This window comes from Salmo salar, chromosome 12 (genome assembly GCF_965601325.2).
Source record: "Salmo salar chromosome 12, fSalSal1, whole genome shotgun sequence".
In the NCBI taxonomy this organism is placed as follows: domain Eukaryota; kingdom Metazoa; phylum Chordata; class Actinopteri; order Salmoniformes; family Salmonidae; genus Salmo; species Salmo salar.
Window position 1 is genome coordinate 50497185 of NC_138302.1, and position 17599 is coordinate 50514783.

The 17599-nt window shown below is 42.5% G+C and overlaps 1 protein-coding gene across 1 annotated transcript; it reads left to right on the forward strand.

The window, feature by feature from the left end:
* The first annotated feature begins 6658 nt into the window (after positions 1-6658).
* On the forward strand, positions 6659-14010 carry LOC106565228 (intermediate filament protein ON3). The gene is made up of 9 exons (XM_014132107.2): positions 6659-7247; positions 8598-8806; positions 9085-9145; positions 9284-9379; positions 11560-11724; positions 12042-12167; positions 12323-12543; positions 12788-12834; positions 13200-14010. The coding sequence occupies exons 1-9, from the start codon at positions 6747-6749 to the stop codon at positions 13622-13624; spliced, it is 1851 nt and encodes a 616-aa protein (XP_013987582.2). The 5' UTR covers positions 6659-6746; the 3' UTR covers positions 13625-14010.
* The last annotated feature ends 3589 nt before the right edge of the window (positions 14011-17599 follow it).

Consider the following 17599-nt stretch of genomic DNA (forward strand, 5'->3'; position numbering starts at 1 on the left):
CTACGCTCTCACCAAGCTCTAAGAAACATATGGTTCTCAGAAAGTTATATCCTAGCTGGGGTTGAATCAAGTGGAAAACTGATTGGATTTGAAAAAAGCCATCAATGTAATGTAATTTTGTCTTTTTTTCAACCAGCTTTTAACCTAAATCCAATGACATAGTAAAATGTTTTGTTGATTTCACATTTAATTCATGTTAGTTGACAACTCAACCAAATGTAAATCAAAACTAGATGTTGAACTGACGTCTGTGCCCAGTGTGTAGTTTCTATGTACTTGATCAGCCAAACCCCAAAATTACTGGATACGGACACGCTTAGCAGCAGGGCTAAAGTAAACTGGCTTGCAGAAAGGGAAAGGGAGATACCTAGTCAGTTGTACAACTGAATGCATTCAACTATAATGTGTCTTCCGCATTTAACCCAACCCCTCTGAATCAGAGAGGTGCGGGTGGAACCAATGTGAAATGGCTAGCTAACTAGCAGTGTGTGCGCTAATAGCGTTTCAATCGGTGACGTCACTCTCTCTGAGACCTTGAAGTAGTTGTTCCCCTTGCTCTGCAAGGGCCGCGGCTTTTGTGGAGCGATGGGTAACGATGCTTCGTGGGTGTCAGTTGTTGATGTGTGCAGAGGGTCCCTGGTTCGAGCCCAGGCAGAGGTGAGTAGAGGGACGGAAGCTATACTGTTACACCGGGGGGCTGCCTTAATCGACATCCACGTCATTGGATGTCAAAGAAACAAACACATCAAGAAAAAGTCACTGTGATGATGTGATGTGCACAAAGACTTTGGTAAGCTGATACCATAGTGTCTCTGTCTCTCTGTCTTCAGGGATAGGATTGGGAGAAGGGGGGGTGCTCTTGTGTCACATTTGAGTGGTAGAATGCCGGACGCTGATTTCACAAAATTCTTTGGTTGTGTAGTTGATATCTTCAAGGTGATACCTTTGAAAAGAATGTCTGCAGATAGCTGTGATAGGCTGAATGATATCTTTTAGTGGTTTGTATGTCATTGATGAGCAGGAATGTTGATTGTGTCACCCGAAAGGTAATAAGGTCACAGAGACAGAAAGAGCCATTGAGTTTTTCATCCAGTACACAAAAGCCCATCAATATCCATTGTTCTTAAGAGAACTTACCAGAAAAGCACTGTGAGTGGAAACGTTACCTCTCAAAGGTCAGAAACAACATAGCATGACATAAGAGAAGAATGGACAGTCTTGAAAGATGCAGCATGTAACATTTTACACGGAATCTTGAAGTAGTTTCGCAAGCCAATGATAACCAGTGTTAGAGCAACGACTGGAAGTCTATGTGTATCGGCTAGCATGCCAAAATCCCGTAGCATTCCTTTAACGCTACATGCTTTTTTTGCTCACTACAGACATATCATAGACATAATTAAATGAAGGGCTATTTGTTTGTGGAAATGTAACAGAACGCGCCAAATGAAACCCTCTGCCATTAAGGAGATGGTCTCAAAGTTAATAGGTGGTGGCGTTTATAGCGGTGGAAAATAACAGGTTCTCAACGACCCTCACTGACGACACTACTGTACGCCCTGGCTAGGGTGGATTCACAAAATGGACCCCAGAGACAAAATAACAAAACACAGTACCCAGGGGAAGTTGGCTAAAGCCCATACACTTCCCCTGTTTTCTTTATTCTCTGACTCTACCTCACCTTCATGGTTGATCAAGTTTCAAAGCTTCACCTCTTCATCATAACAGCTCTCATATCATACAGTATGTATCAATGGCCAGTCACTTCATGCAAAGCTTGGACAGCACACCTCAATGATTTAAAACAGTTTAATGGCAGAAGTAGAGGAACTTCTCAATAGAATCAGAGTGACATATCTCACTACTTCTACGCCATTACGAAATGTTTAAAATGATAGTCCATTTTGAAATGAATGTTTGTCAGTGCAAATCAAATGCACTTCTGAAACTGCTGTCCAGAAATCCACATTCTACAATTGATTGTATACAGGTCATAGTCTAGCTTTAAATCCATTGGTGCATTAAGCTCAAGAGGAGACTGAATTCAGATCCCCCCACCTCCCCCAACAAACAACAACTAAAAATGGCTTCAGGTAAGGCTTGGACAAAGAAAATACAACAGTTTGGTAATGCCAATGGGTTGCAGGCTCGACACAAATATTACGGCACAGGACCAAATACTACATTTGATATTACTTTAATAAACTTCAAGTGCTCAATTCACAAGTGCCTACACAGTGGTATTTGTGCAGTGGTCATTTTTTTTCTCCAAATAATATAGTAAAATAGTTTTTATACTGCAAACTTACTATTACATCTTCTACCAGGTAGATCTACACAACATATGGCATCGGACGTGGACTTATCTCACTCAACATTTGACCTCATCTGACAAACGTTGATTTCGGAGGGTACAATCACTTCAAACTGCTGCATGTGCAGAAATCCAGGCCTTAGCAGCTCTGGAGACCGTCAGTCCAGGGAGGCCAAGGGAGAGAGGGAAAGAGAGAAAAAAATTGATGAGAAACTTGAGACTCTGACTCATACCAATAACAGCAGGATTCTGGGAAACTCAACAGGAGCTTATGTGCTTCAGGGATTCTGGACAACCGTCAGAGAATGAAAGCTCCCAGCTTGATCTTTCTTGGATGAACTTTTACTTGTTTATTCTCCTCTTCTTTTTTACTCACTTTCCACTCTGTTACCCCTGAACTCGGGAGTGCTTACCCAGCTAAGACAATTACAGTGCTACAATGTTGTGCCAAAGTCATATGTCAGTAGGGCACTTACTCACTCAATCCCATGACTTGGAGTTGTGCCAGGGTGTGGGAAAAAAAGAGGAACAAGGGTAAGAAAAGGGAGGGTGGATCTCTTTATAGCGAATTAGGAGTATGAGTCTTAGATAAAGACCTTAGACACCCTGGGACCCTGAACATTATTGGATGTCCTGCTTGCATTGTTATATTTGCGTGGGAATTCCAGTTTTACGAGCAAGGTGTGGTCATGTGGGTCTGTGAAGGTCACTCATCAGACATGAGTGAAATGTGACAGTTACGGGCCATTTTCTCCCAGAGTTGTCATGTCCATCTATAGAGTCTTAGTACCAGTATGTTCCCTTTTTACACATGTCCACAAATACAGTAACACACCACTGAAAATGCATAGTCAGCACAATGGCCTCTTAATTAATATGCTCCTTTTTAACATGCACACGTACATAACAACGAATACACAAACCCTCTACTGAAAATGCAGTCAATCACCACAATAGCCTCTTAAAGGGATAGTTCACCCAAATACAAAATTGCATAATGGTTTCCTTACCCAATAAGCAGTTTATGGGCAATGTATGACATCAATACATGCTTTGGTTTTATTTAACTTTTTAGCATTTGTGGACCAAAACCAATGCAAGTCAATATCTTATATTTGACTGCTTAGAGCAGGGATCATCAACTAGATTCATCCGTGTGTTGATTTTATGTTGAGCGGATGGTTGGGCGGCCGGAACATGATTACAAATCATTTGTAAACTACAAATTTACCGCAAGAAGCCCACATAGATATAATGTTTGACTAAAACATGATCATTTCAAACCTTGCTTACATGTGTATATGATCACGTGTCCCTTATTATATGTGGGAATATTGGGAACAGATTTCTTAAATTAAAATCACTTGGACCTGATTTCCTGGTGTTTTAGTCTTTAATGTCCATAAATGAAAATTAATATTATACTTTTTTTTGCTCCGAAAACTTGGGGGGCCAAATGAAACCACTCCCGGGCCAAATTCAGCCTGTGGGCCGCCAGTTGGGGAACCCTGGCTTATGGGGTAAGGAAACCGATAACTTTCCCTTTAACATGTTCCCTGTAGACTTAAAGTTCATGAGTCTATAACATTCCACTGAAAATGCATATTCAGCCTTCACACGCTTTAAAAACATAGGAATATATAGTAAAAAATACTTTAGAAATATTACAATAAAGGTTATTTGGATGACACCTCTTTTCTATTAGGATCCTTGCATAGGAAAATTAAGAAAGTATTCATGCACACACATTCACTGCAAAATAAAGCTTAGTTAGTTAGTTAGTTAGTTAGTTAGTTAGTTAGTTAGTTAGTTAGTTAGTTAGTTAGTTAGTTAGTTAGTTAGTTACTACCTACTTACTTACCTTTATTGAATCCCATTGGAAAAAGGGTCTTGTTTTCCTATTAAACAAGCATGACATTTTTGCATTTATTATTTATCACAAGACAAAAAACAACACAGGGGTTCACGTACACATTACAGTCCACTCCGAATGAGCACTAGGGGGAGCCAGCCTCAAGCCAAGCAACTCCAAACCTGCATAACTCTAGAGGGTGTGGGGCAGTCAAGGTGCAAACGGGCAGGCGTACTTGGATCATCCAATTGTTTTTATGGGATGCTAAAATCGCTACCCTAGTGTTGACTAAACTTCAGATACAGATGTGGGGTGGCAGGAAGAGGCTTGTAACGCAATTATGCAACCCATATCGCCACGCCCTTAGGGTTATTTGGAACAGCAGCCCCATACAACTTGGTCAACCTCTCTCTTTCTAAAGAGGGTTTGTTTCTTCTCAGCGGCTAATCGTTGTCTTCTGCCCCTCCAACCCTCACCCACTCATCGCATGTACGTGTTTATCTCAGCACATTCCAATCTTTATGTGTCGCATTTGAAGACTGACGCACACAAACCGAAATGTCTCTCGTCTCTGGAGGCTGCGGGGCGAGAGGGTCAGATGTCAAAAGGGCGTCTTAAATTACATATTACATATATATATTATATTTACATACATATTTACATATTAGTCATTTAGCAGACACTCTTATCCAGAGCGACTTACAGTAGTGAATGCATACATTTCATTTCATACATTTTTTTTCTTTCTGTGCTGGACTTCAGGTCTCTGACAATAGACAAGGAATGCAGTGATTTCACCAAGAGGAAAAGAGAGATTTTAACCCATATATGTCAGTTATTAAGGTCGATAAGATTTGAGAAATACAGCTCTTTTTGTTTGTTTAGTGGTGAACGTGTTGAACAATAGGTCATTGGTCACTTTGACAAATATGGTAATGCTTGAGCCAGATAAGGCTCCAATGGCCAATGCAATCATGAGCCGTGTTACTTCCATATGGCAAAATAAACATACAGTAATCCATTGGGGCAAGCTCTTCACAGTGCAACTTTGGGACTGTTTACAAATGGAGTTAAAGTTTCCAATACTTGGGATAAACTGAAAAATGCTGATTTGCTACTCGATCAGATCAGTCAAAATGACTTAAACAAATTAAATGAAAAATGAAATACTATATAATTTCCCCCAACTGACTTTATTGGGGTGAGTTGTTGAGTTCATTGCGTGACAGTCATTATTTATCTCTTCAACCCAGCAGTTCAATTCTGATAAGCCTTTCCCATGGGTTAACATGTGTTTCTTAGCAACAAGCCTGTAAAACACCTACACACCCACATCCACACACATGCTTCATGTCTGGGTCAACAGTCAGCACAGACTTATACTTTCTCCTCAGAACATTTGATATGTTCTTTTGTCATTGCAGTCACCCCCCCCCCCCCCCCCCCCCCGCCCTCCCCCGCAAAAAACCCTCGCGGGCCATATTGATTTGACACCCCTGCTCTAATTGCTAACTATTAATCAACCGAATCGCATTATTTCCATTAAAGTACAGTGTGTGTCTTATTCTAGTCAATCACAGTGTCAACACTAGAAGAAGTGAATCCCGAAGGTAAAGATACAGTATATACTGTAAAATTGCAGGTACAAGAACAACAACTTGTACAGGATGTGACTTCCAGGTACAGATGTCTGGCCAGTATCTATAAAATGAGTGCTGATCTAGGGTCAGATCACACCTGTACATGTAATCTAGATTCATTATAATCTAAAAGGCATTCCTACTCTGGGACACTTTATGAATACGGGTCATGGACTGCTTTTCGTGGTTCAGGGGAAAAGGGTGTGTATAGAAGGACTGGCTTACAAGTGCAGTCTATCTGTGTAAGATTTCTTGGCTGCTCATTGGTCATATTGAAATATTCCTCTTGATTTTGGAAGATTATTACTCATGGAATATTTTTGCACTATGTAGTGTATGTTAGCTCACTAATACAGTTCTGGGTATTAGAAAGTTACTTTTTCACACGCAAAATGCAGGCTGCAGCAAGGTACATTGTTAATGGTGACAAACTGTTAATGATGATGCCAAGCACCAAGTTCAATAGCAATCATCTAACAAGAGCCCATTCTCAGAAGTGTACTTTGTTTTTGTACAGTTCATTAGGAATTTTTAAGAGGTTTTTGATGATGCAAAGAATGCATTCTGCACTGGTCAACTGCATTGAGACTCTAACATAAATACATTATAGTACAAATAGTCAGAATATCATTATGATAGCACATAATGCTGCAAATAAGGAAAAGCACCTCCAATCCCTGTTATGTAAGTTTTGTACTCTCTCAAATTCACTTTGTGCGCTGTAAATGTGAAACATGATTCTATTCTTTTTCTCCAGCATTCCTCTATTCTGCGCTCCCCTGCTGCATGCTAGCCAATCATAATACCCCTCTGTCCCTCCCCTTTCCAGATAAAAAGAGGGCCAGGGAACAGTGAGCTCCATCTGCACGAGTCTCTCTCTCTGCAGCGAATCTCCCAGTCTCTACAGACCACCTACTGTAGCGCTAAAACCTAAGTCATCATGTCCACCAGAGCTGTGAAGAGCACCAGCTACTCTTTGAGGTCCTCCTCTGCAGGCATGGGGTCTCAAAACTTCAGCAGCAACTCCTTTTCCGATGGCTATGGCGGCAGAGCCAGACAACAGAGCTACAGCGTCCGCAGCTCTTATGGGGGTGTTGGCAGCAGCGCCGGGGGTGTGGCAGCAGGTGGCTATAGGGTAGTTGGGGGGTACATGGCTGGAGGGACTGGGCAAAGAGGGGGCGTGATGGAGTTTGGGTATGCGGGCATGGGTGTTGGCGGTGGTATGGGAATGGGGGGTGGTATGGGTATGGGTGGTGGTATGGGGATGGGGGGTGGGAAGATGACATGTACGGGACCCCCTCAGATCACCGCTATTCAGGTGAACAAGAGCCTGCTGGCCCCCTTGAACCTGGAGATCGACCCCAACATCCAGGTGGTCCGCACCCACGAGAAGGAGCAGATCAAGACCCTCAACAACCGCTTCGTGTCCTTCATCGATAAGGTCAGTTTCTCGATCACATCGATAAGGTCAGAGTTCCGATCACACCAGGGTCAAATGCATAGTGCATTCCAAATACTTTCACACACTGGAACTGAACTTGATTTAGCTTGTCTTGTACAATGGGGCCAATGGAGTAGTCCTGAAGGTGCAAACCCCGCCCACTCTGCACAGCGGTCAAGCTAAATCTAACTCACCTCAGGTATTTTACAGTACTGCACGGTAAAATACCTGACCCATGTCTGGTTTGTATTAACTTGGCCTTTGGGAAGGGGCAGATTCTCTTGTGATTTCGGTTATCTATTTAGGATTTTTTATGTTAGCTATAACCATTGTGCAAAACATTATGCACAAAATTGAATGTACATTGTGAACAAAACTATGGAAATACATTATATGACTAATTGGGTACACTTAGGCATGCAAGAATATAAAATGCAAACTTAGTTATCAACAGAAAACCCTCCCGCACTGACCACTACCCTTTTACTGTAAAAGAAAGAGTGGAAAGATGGGTGGAGACAGAAATAGGGCCAGAGGTACAAGATGAGGTTGGTTGTATGAATAACAGAGTTTGATGTTTGGTAACCCCTTCTAGCATTAGCTACTGACTCTTAAATCTTCAAAACGGTATGTGGGGACACATTGTTGTCTGTAGATTTTGTAGGCTACTATGGATTTGTTGTTCACAGGATCCTCTTTGCTCAATGTGCCATTGTGGCCTACCCACTCAAACAGGATATGGCAGGTTCACTGTCAGATATATCAGCCCATTCCTGCACAGGGCTTATCAACTGTCAACTACATTGATTACATGTTTCAAGCATCCCTTATTTGTAAAGAATCAAATAATTCAATTTCTAACTGTCATAAATAAGTCATAAAACATAACTGTCATAAATCAACCGGAAGGTTAACATTTGACCACTCCTCGACCCCTCCTCCACACCTTAGCGATACACGCCTCTGTTCTCTCCTCCATGCTTGTGTTTGAGTGGAACCCCACCCTGGGGCATGAGGTCAAAAAACACTTGAACAACATGAATCATATGTGTAACTTTGATTGAGAAAGAGTGCCACATCGTGATGAAACACAGTACTCTGCTTCAATGACACATTTGTTTGTTGGCCATTCTTCAGTCTATACATACATTGACACTTTTGCTCCATTCATTTATAGTATATGCACATGAATTCATACATTAATTAATCCATCCATTCATTCATTTGTTTGTTCGTGCCTTCCATCCACCCTTCCTTTCTTTCTCCCTCAGCCATCCCTTCCTTCCTTCATCCATCCTCATTCACAAGTTTCAGTCAATGACACTGACCATTTCCCTTTTGTCCCTGCAGGTGCGTTTCCTGGAGCAGCAGAACAAGATGCTGGAGACCAAGTGGAGCCTCCTGCAGGACCAGACCACCACCCGCTCCAACATCGATGCCATGTTTGAGGCCTACATCTCCAACCTGCGCAGACAGCTCGACGGTCTGGGCAACGAGAAGATGAAGCTGGAAGGGGAGCTGAAGAACATGCAGGGTCTGGTTGAGGACTTCAAGAACAAGTGAGTGGGTTTGACATTAAAAGTTAAAGGGGTAGTTCACCAAAATGTGATTATTATTGAACTACTTTCTTCACTTAAAAGTAGCGTATGTTGTATAGTTCGAATTAAACCATTTTGCCTAGGAGGGACCCAAATCTGTGTCTCAAATACAGTGTTATGATTTCAAGGAACTTTTGTTTTTGATTGAATACATTCAAATCTTTAATCATGAACGTTCTTTAATTTTAAGCTTGTCAGCAATGTTTCTTGTTTGATTGATGGGCTTGCTCTATTCTCAGGTATGAGGATGAGATCAACAAGCGTACCGAGTCTGAAAACAACTTTGTTCTCCTCAAGAAGGTCAGTAGACTTGATAATTCTACAAGCCCCCACCAACATGGATAACTTACAGTGCATTGTTGCTTAACCATAACTTTAAAAAAATGGGCTGAAGTAGAAAAGTACATGATCCAGGTATGTTCTGCTATGCTTTCTCAGGATGCAGATGCTGCCTACATTGTCAAGACGGAGCTGGAGGCCAAGCTGGACTGTCTTACTGATGAGATTGAATTCCTCAGGACTATCTATGACGCGGTAATGTACCATGTCTGTATTGCAATGGGAGTGACTGACAGAAAACATTTGAAAGCCTAGCTCAGAGATCTCCAACAGATCAATCGCAAGCTACCAGTAGTTACCAGTAGCTCAAAGACCACCCACAATTTTCACGTGTTCCACCGCAAAATGTCATAAGCAATTCTCATGAATATCACAATGCAAGCCCCCAGCTACTATTTAACCAACGGAACTTGACGTTATCCCACCCCTGGTTAGCCAATATTAGCTTACAAAGCCAAACCTAAAACAATGTCTGCTAATTAATTTCCAGCATTATTGCTTTTTGGTGAACATCGGGAACCGAATCGCGTATGTGAAAGAGCCATTAATTTGGCTCCCTGATTAGCGTACTTTTACTATTGCTTGATTAGCAGTTATCTGGGGATAAGTTATAAAAACATTATTTGAGGATGATAATTCCTCAATGCAGGAACATTATAGTGAGAAGAGAGCCTCATTCAGTTGTCCATTTTTGTTTTGTTGCAGGCAATCTAATAATTTTGTCAGGTAAAAATGTTTTGAACTCATATTTCACAATCTGACATAATGGTAGGCAATGTTTTAGGCATTAAATTAGAGATGTACTATTTTCTCATGGTTTTAGGTCCATTTCTAAGCATTACTGAACAAAGAGCCGTTTGGGAGCCAATGTCACATCCTGACCAGCAGAGGGAGCAATTGGATTAGTTTTGGTCAGGATGTGGCAGGGTTTTTGTGTGTGTGTGAATGGTTGTGTTGGTGATTAGGACTCCCAATTGAAGGCAGGTGTGTTGAGTTGCCTTTGATTGGGAGTCCTATATAGGAGTGTGTGTTTTTCTTTGGGGTTGTGGGTAATTGTTTCTTGTTTAGTGTGGTTGCACCTGACAGGACTGTTGGCTGTCAGTTTTCTCAGTTTGTTTTTGTTATAGTGTTCTTGTCATAGTGGTTGCACCTGACAGGACTGTGTTGGCTGTCAGTTTTCTTATTTTGTTAAATTTTATAGTGTTCCGTTGATTAATTAAAATATGACGAACCCTAACTCCGCAGCATTTTGGTCCACTTTCTGTAACAGTTACAGAAAGTGGACCAAAATGTGGCGGAGTTAGGGTTCATCATATTTTAATCAACGGAACACTATACAATTTAACAAAACAAGAAAACTGACAGCCAACAGTCCTGTCAGGTGCAACCACACTAAACAAGAAACAATTACCCACAACCCCAAAGAAAAACACACAGTCCTATATAGGACTCCCAATCAAAGGCAACTCAACACACCTGCCTTCAATTGGGAGTCCTAATCACCAACACAACCATTCACACACACACAAAAACCCTGCCACATCCTGACCAAAACGAATCCAATTGCTCCCTCTGCTGGTCAGGATGTGACAGCCAAATTAACGTCTCTTTTAGGTGAACGGAAACAAATGAGCCCACTCACAGAAAAGACATCACCAGAGCCGGTTGATGTGATAACTGCCTTGTGTGTTGACAGAAATACTGTTAATGGAAAAGTAGGCTTACCTGGCAGAAGTGTATCATGAGTAAGTTCGTCATTTGTATCTATTATTTGTTATTTGCTAAGCTTGCCATGAAACAGCAGCAGCAGTACAGACCCATCACTAGACAGGCACATTAGATGGCACACTAGATGCACAATTAAAGGGCCAGATGCGCAATTAATGGGGAATTACACTCAAAAAGATATATTTTTAAAAGTTTATTTAAGCAGTGACATTGACATTTACTCAGAACATCCAATTTCAGTGTTTCTCTATAAACATATTGTAATTTTAAGAGTTAAAATCCCTCAAAAATCTAAAAGCAGGAAAAATATAAAACAACATTTTGCAAAGAAATCACTGATTTCATAGTGGCCCCCTAAGTGTTTTTTATTAACCATAATTTTACCAGGTATATTGACAGAAAACATAGTGCACTACATTCTCTTGTACACTAAGGACCCGGGAAAGAGTTGCATGGGAGAGGAGAAGAGAAGAATGTACCTATTTGAAAGCGAGAATTTTTTTTTTAGCTTGCGTCATGGTAGAAAAGGTTGGAGACCCCTGGCCTAACCTATGCTGTAGATTCCATTGGATTTTGAATAAATTGTGTGAAGAGTAGATGCTTTCTGAAATCTAAAGGCTTCTCTCTATCCTCTCTTGGTTCTTCAGGAGCTGCGTGAGCTGCAGGGCCAGATCAAGGACACCTCAGTTGTGGTGGAGATGGACAACAGCCGTAACCTGGACATGGACTCCATCGTGGCTGAAGTGCGTGCTCAGTACGAGGACATCGCCAACCGCAGCAGAGCTGAGGCAGAGACCTGGTACACGCAGAAAGTAAGCCCCTTCTCCCGTGAGACCCCCGAAACCCCTCTCGCCTACGTGACCTTTCCAAGATTTAATACTGGCTATGCTCCACTGTCCATACTAGCATCTCACTGAGAATGGATGCCCAATGCCTAAATGGTATGTTAGTGTGGATAGGAGTGGAGGCTGCTGAGGGGAGGACGGCTTATAATAATGGCTGGAATGAAGTCAATGGAATGTCTCAGGTGTCCACACTGCTAGCTAGAGGCTAGCATTGATGGATGACTTCACTGTTATGTCTCTATATTTTGGCTGGTGACAGTAACATGATTTTGTCTCTGTAACAGTATGAACAGATGCAGGTGTCAGCCACCAACTATGAGGACAACCTGAAAAACACCAAGGCAGAGATCGTAGATATGAACCGAAAAATCATGAGATATCAGTCTGAAATTGACATGATGAAGGGTCAGGTGAATGCCACATTACGTCTCTCAGTAAATATGTATCTCAGTGTATTTTTATATAACACCCCTGGTGTGGCTAGACTGTCTCTCTTATTCAGTTGTAGGGTAACCAACATCTACCAATAGGAACATGACTAAAAACATTGTTTGCTTGAAAACAGCGCGGCCACCTGGAGAACCAGATCGCTGAGGCGGAGGAGCGTGGTGAGCTGGCGGTGAAGGACGCCAGGCTTCGCATTAACGACCTCGAGGTGGCCCTGCAGAGAGCCAAGCAGGATATGACCATGCAAGTACGCCAGTACCAGGAGCTGTTGAATGTCAAACTGGCCCTGGATATTGAGATCGCCACTTACAGGAAGCTGCTGGAAGGAGAGGAGAGCAGGTACGAGACTTGAGCCCATGTTCTTATAGATTAGTCACAGGAAGTAAGGAGGAAAGCATTCAGGCATGAGACTCTAAGATTAGGAGAATTTGATGATGACCAATGAGTTAATTTGCTCACTGAACATATCCCTCCTCTCCTCTCCTCTCCTCTCCTCTCCTCTCCTCTCCTCTCCTCTCCTCTCCTCTCCTCTCCTCTCCTCTCCTCTCCTCTCCTCTCCTCTCCTCTCCTCTCCTCTCCCCAGGCTGGTGAATGGAATCAAGTCAGTCAACATCTCCAAACAGTCTTCTTGTAAGTGAATGCCCTCACAAACCACAGCTATGCTGTTTCACTTGTTGCTTATTATTTATTAATTTACATCACAGAAGGTTCGTGGCACCTTAATTGGGGAGGACAGACTTGTGATAATGGCTCATGATATGGGTGTCCATAAGAGTCCATAAGAGGAATGAGTGGAAGGGTATCAAATACATTAAACACATGGTTTCCATGTGTTTGATGCCATTCCATTTGCTCCATTTCAGCCATTATTATGAGATGTCCTTCCCTCAGCCGCCTCCACTGATGTACATTGTACTAGTCAAATAAGTGGGAGAAATAAATTACACAAATTCATGTATACTCCAATAACCCGACATGTTAATTTCCACTTCCAGCAATGAACTACAACTCTTACCCCTTGGAAAGCAGTCGCACCACCAGCTATGTCAGCGGCTCAATGGGGGGATACAAGGGCAGCAGGACCAGCTACGGCAGCAGCACTTACGTCAGTGGCCATGAGAGCAGCCATATAGGCAGCAGCTTCGACCTGCCTGGCAGCATCACCCTGGGAGGCACCAACGGTATCCAGGTCTCTACCAGCAGAGACGTGGATGCCAGTATCAGCCTGGGAGGCAGCAACAGCCTGGCTACTAGCAGAGACATGGATGCCAGCGTCAGTGTCAATAGCAGTTCCACTGTCACCAACAACAAATCCCAGACCACCTTCGTCAAGACCGTTGATGCCGAGGTGACCTCGAATGTGGCTTCTGATGCGGCGTCCAACCATGTCGAGGAACAGGCGGCTGAGAGCAACAAATGAGGAGATTGCGTCATCACGGGCGATTAGCTTACTGTGGACCTATGCCTCCAACCTACCGTTCACCCTTCCAGTAGTTTCACTTTTCTAGCCAGGTTATTACTGTATTTACCTGCTGAACAGAATATTGACATATCAAACAGGCTACACATATCCACCTGGAATCACAGGCAGTCTAACTGTATCCTCAGTCTAACTGTAACTTTTCCTACCCACAAAGGGTTTGTTTTAAATTGGTAAATGTGAAAGGTTGGGGGTAAGATTTTCCTAAAAGGCCCCTGAAAGTCGACCCCTAGTGTCCATTCGAGTCACCAGCAGGTGTCATTGTGGCACATGTTTTTCTCTCTGCTCGTTCTGAGACCCATTAAAGTACTTGGAGAAAAAAACAACCTCTTTATGTGCTGTGACATATTTATTCTATGAGTGTCCATAAGAGTCATTTTATAGGGGGATGCTGTTATCCTCACGCACACCAAAAGGGACAATTTCATGAAATGTGTCCATGTCATTCACCAACAGCATTTTCATAGTATGGAATGAAGATTCTATAGTTGTCAATGGAGATGAGGAAAAGATCAAAACACGAAAAGGGACACATTTGTATAAGAGATCAGAATGATAGACAGAGGTTTATAATAACAAGGAGCATAGCATAGCAAAAATGCAGAAGGTCTTCAGACCATCAGTCTTGATAGACAGGTACTGGCCTGAAGCATGTCACTCTCCAACCTCTACTTAGTGCAATCAGCCAAACACATTCGAACCACACCCTCCATAGACACACGCGACAACGCAAATCCATCAGAAAGACACACGCGCACACACAGGCGCATGCATGAGATCACACACACGAACACAACATGTAAAGTGTTGGTCACATGGTTCATGAGCTGAAATAAAAGATCCCCGAAATTCTCCATACGCACGAAAAGCTTATTTCTCTCAAATGTTGCATATACATTTGTTTACATCCCTGTTAGTGAGCATTTCTCCTTTGTCAAGATAATCCATCCACCTGACAGGTGTGGCACATCAAGAAGCTGATTAAACAGCATGATCATTACACAGGTGCACCTTGTGCGGGGGACAATAAAAGCCACTCTAAAATGTGCAGTTTTGTCACACAACACAATGCCACAGATGTCTCAAGTTTTGAGGGAGTGTGCAATTTGCATGCTAACTGCAGGAATGTCCACCAGAGCTGGTGCCAGAGAATTGAATGTTTATTTCTCTACCATAAGCTGCCTCCAATGTTATTTTAGAGAATTTGGCAGTACGTCCAACCGGCCTTACAACTGCAGACCACGTGTAACCACGCCAACCCAGGATATCCACATCTGGCTTCTTCACCAGCAGGATTGTCTGAGACCAGCCTCCGGGACAACTGTGGGTTTACAGAACTGAAGAATTTCTGCACAAACTGTCAGAAACCATCTCAGGGAAGCTCATCTGCATGCTCGTCGTCCTCACCAGGGTCTTGACCTGACTGCAGTTTGGCGCTGTAACCGACTTCAGTGGGTAAATGCTCACCTTTGATGGCCACTGGCACCCTGGAGAAGTGTTCTCTTCACGGATGAATCATGGTTTCAACTGTACCAGGCAGATGGCAGACACCGTGTATGGCGTTGTGTGAGTGAGCGGTTTGCTGATGTCAACCATGTGAACAATGTGCCACGGAGGAACTCTGAAGCTCTGTCAGAGTGACCATCGGGTTTTTGGTCACCTCCCTGACGAAGGCCCTTCTCCACTGATTGCACAGTTTGGCCGGGCGGCCAGCTCTAGGAAGAGTCTTGGTGGTTCCAGACTTCCATTTAAACATGATAGAGACCACTGTTCTTAGGGACCTTCAATGCTGCAAAAATATTTTGGTACCCTCCCCAGATCTGTGCCTGGACACAATCCTGTCTCGGAGCTCTTCAGATAATTCCTTTGATCTCATGGCTTGGTTTTTGCTCTGACATGCACTGTTAACTGTGGGACCTTATCTAGACATGTGTGTGCCTTTCCAAATCATGTCCAATCAATTGAATTTACCACAGGTGGACTCCAATCAAGTTGTAGAAAAATCTCAAGGATGATCAATGGAACCAGGAAGCACCTGAAGTCAATTTCGAGTCTCATAGCAAAGGGTCTGAAAACTTATGTAAATAAGTTATTTAAAAAAATGTTTTTAATACATTTGCTAGCATTTCTAAAAACCTGTTTTTGCTTTGTCAATATAGGGTAATGTGTGTAGATTGATGAGATTGTTTTTTTAGATACATTTTAGACGAAAGCAGAACTTTAAAAAAAATTGAAAAAGGGAAGGGGTCTCAATACTTTCCGAATGCACAGTATGTACAAAACCCAGACACAAACACCTCTCTCTCTCTCTCTCTCTCTCTCTCTCTCTCTCTCCCTCTCTCTCCCTCCCTCTCTCCCTACCTCTCTCTCTCTGTCTCTAATTTCTTAACATGGAAAATGTATCATCATGTACTGTGTCGTGACGTTGTATTAGTTAATGTGACCACTGTTGCTCATCGAATGATTAACGGTTTATAATTGCGTGATTAAATGAATCAAGCAATCATTAACTCATTAACCTGGGGCACCATGGGAAAATTAGTTTTATTGAGTTTCTATTTCCCAAATTAACTCAAAGAATATCAGAATATCGATTTTACAACAGTCGCTAATTAATCAATTTCCTCTACAGTCTCATTCTGAACGTCGCATAATCTGGGAATCTGCACGGACCCGGGTCCCACCAATGAGTTCGTACCACACCAATCTTAGTTGATTATTTATTTACTAGAAAGCTAAAATGATGATAAAAGATACACATACACAAAACACAGTCTAGGCTAGTGATTAGGACTTAGTATAAAGGGCCAACACACTATGGCGCGTGTTACCCAAAATGGGGATTTAAAAGAGAGCGAAAAAAAGAAAGTACACAAGAGAAATATACATTTGGGTGCATTTGTCAGCTATGCTTATTTTAACCCTAGCCTTACCCCGAACTGCCGCTCTTATGGGTCAGAATATAATGGTGTAATTACGTGTTGGAGGTCTCAGATGGGAAGCTCCGCATGGGTCGTTTAGGCTTCTCAAGGACGCACTTCTCCGACGCAACTCTCTGGTTGTCCTCACGATGTCAGTGTCCCTTTTGGCTTAGTGGTCTGATTCCTCGCCCTTGCTTTGGAAGGGCTCTTCTGAGGACAGACAGCTCTGTAGCTCAGAGCTCACAGTGTAGGAATGAAACAGTGTAGATACCATGATTCAATGGAGAGTGGAGGCTAGGTGGTTCGGCTTGAATTCACCCGCTTAGACACAGCTACTCATCCGTAGCTTGGGTAGAAAAAGATTTCTTTGTCTTCAACCTTGTGTGGCGTTGTGGATTTCGTTGACCTTTTAGACCTTGGCTGCAGCTTGGGTCACTTGGTCTGATCTGTTCATTCTTCACTCCCCTGTCTTATACCTTCGGGTCAGAAGTGGGCGTAACCGCCTTTAGGGCAATTCTCTGGGCGTACCAAGTTAAGAGGCAAGGCCTAGATTTTACTCAAATCCAATTTTAGACAACTAACTTCACATTTCATCTTTACCAAAACATTCTCTTTAATTTGGACATTTTCCATACAATGTACAATGTATAAACATCAGGCATATACTGGGAAAACTCTTAAAGGTACAATGTTTTCGTAATAACGTCATCTGTTAACCTTTAATAACAAAACAAAAATTACATACATTTTCATATTCCATCTATCGTCATGACCACCATTGTGGCTGACGGAAACCATTGTTCCAAAGTCCCTTTATTGCATGTTTAATGTTCTGAGGCTGGTTCTCCATAGTGAGGACAAAGGAATTTCGTCTGTGGCCTAAGATTTATCATGGGCGTGAGGGGTCATAAAACCCCCACATCTTCAGACCCCTAGATCTCTCCTCCTCTGTTGGGGGTGAGAGATAATCTGTAGGGTTGTGGTCTCCTGTAAC

Excerpts from the sequence above, each read along its gene's own strand:
- LOC106565228 (XM_014132107.2), top strand. The coding sequence starts at position 6,747 with ATGTCCACCAGAGCTGTGAAGAGCACCAGCTACTCTTTGAGGTCCTCC. Across the intron at positions 12,168-12,322 it reads TTGACATGATGAAGGGTCAG|CGCGGCCACCTGGAGAACCA; the intron begins GTGAATGCCACA and ends GCTTGAAAACAG. Across the intron at positions 12,835-13,199 it reads CATCTCCAAACAGTCTTCTT|CAATGAACTACAACTCTTAC; the intron begins GTAAGTGAATGC and ends TTCCACTTCCAG.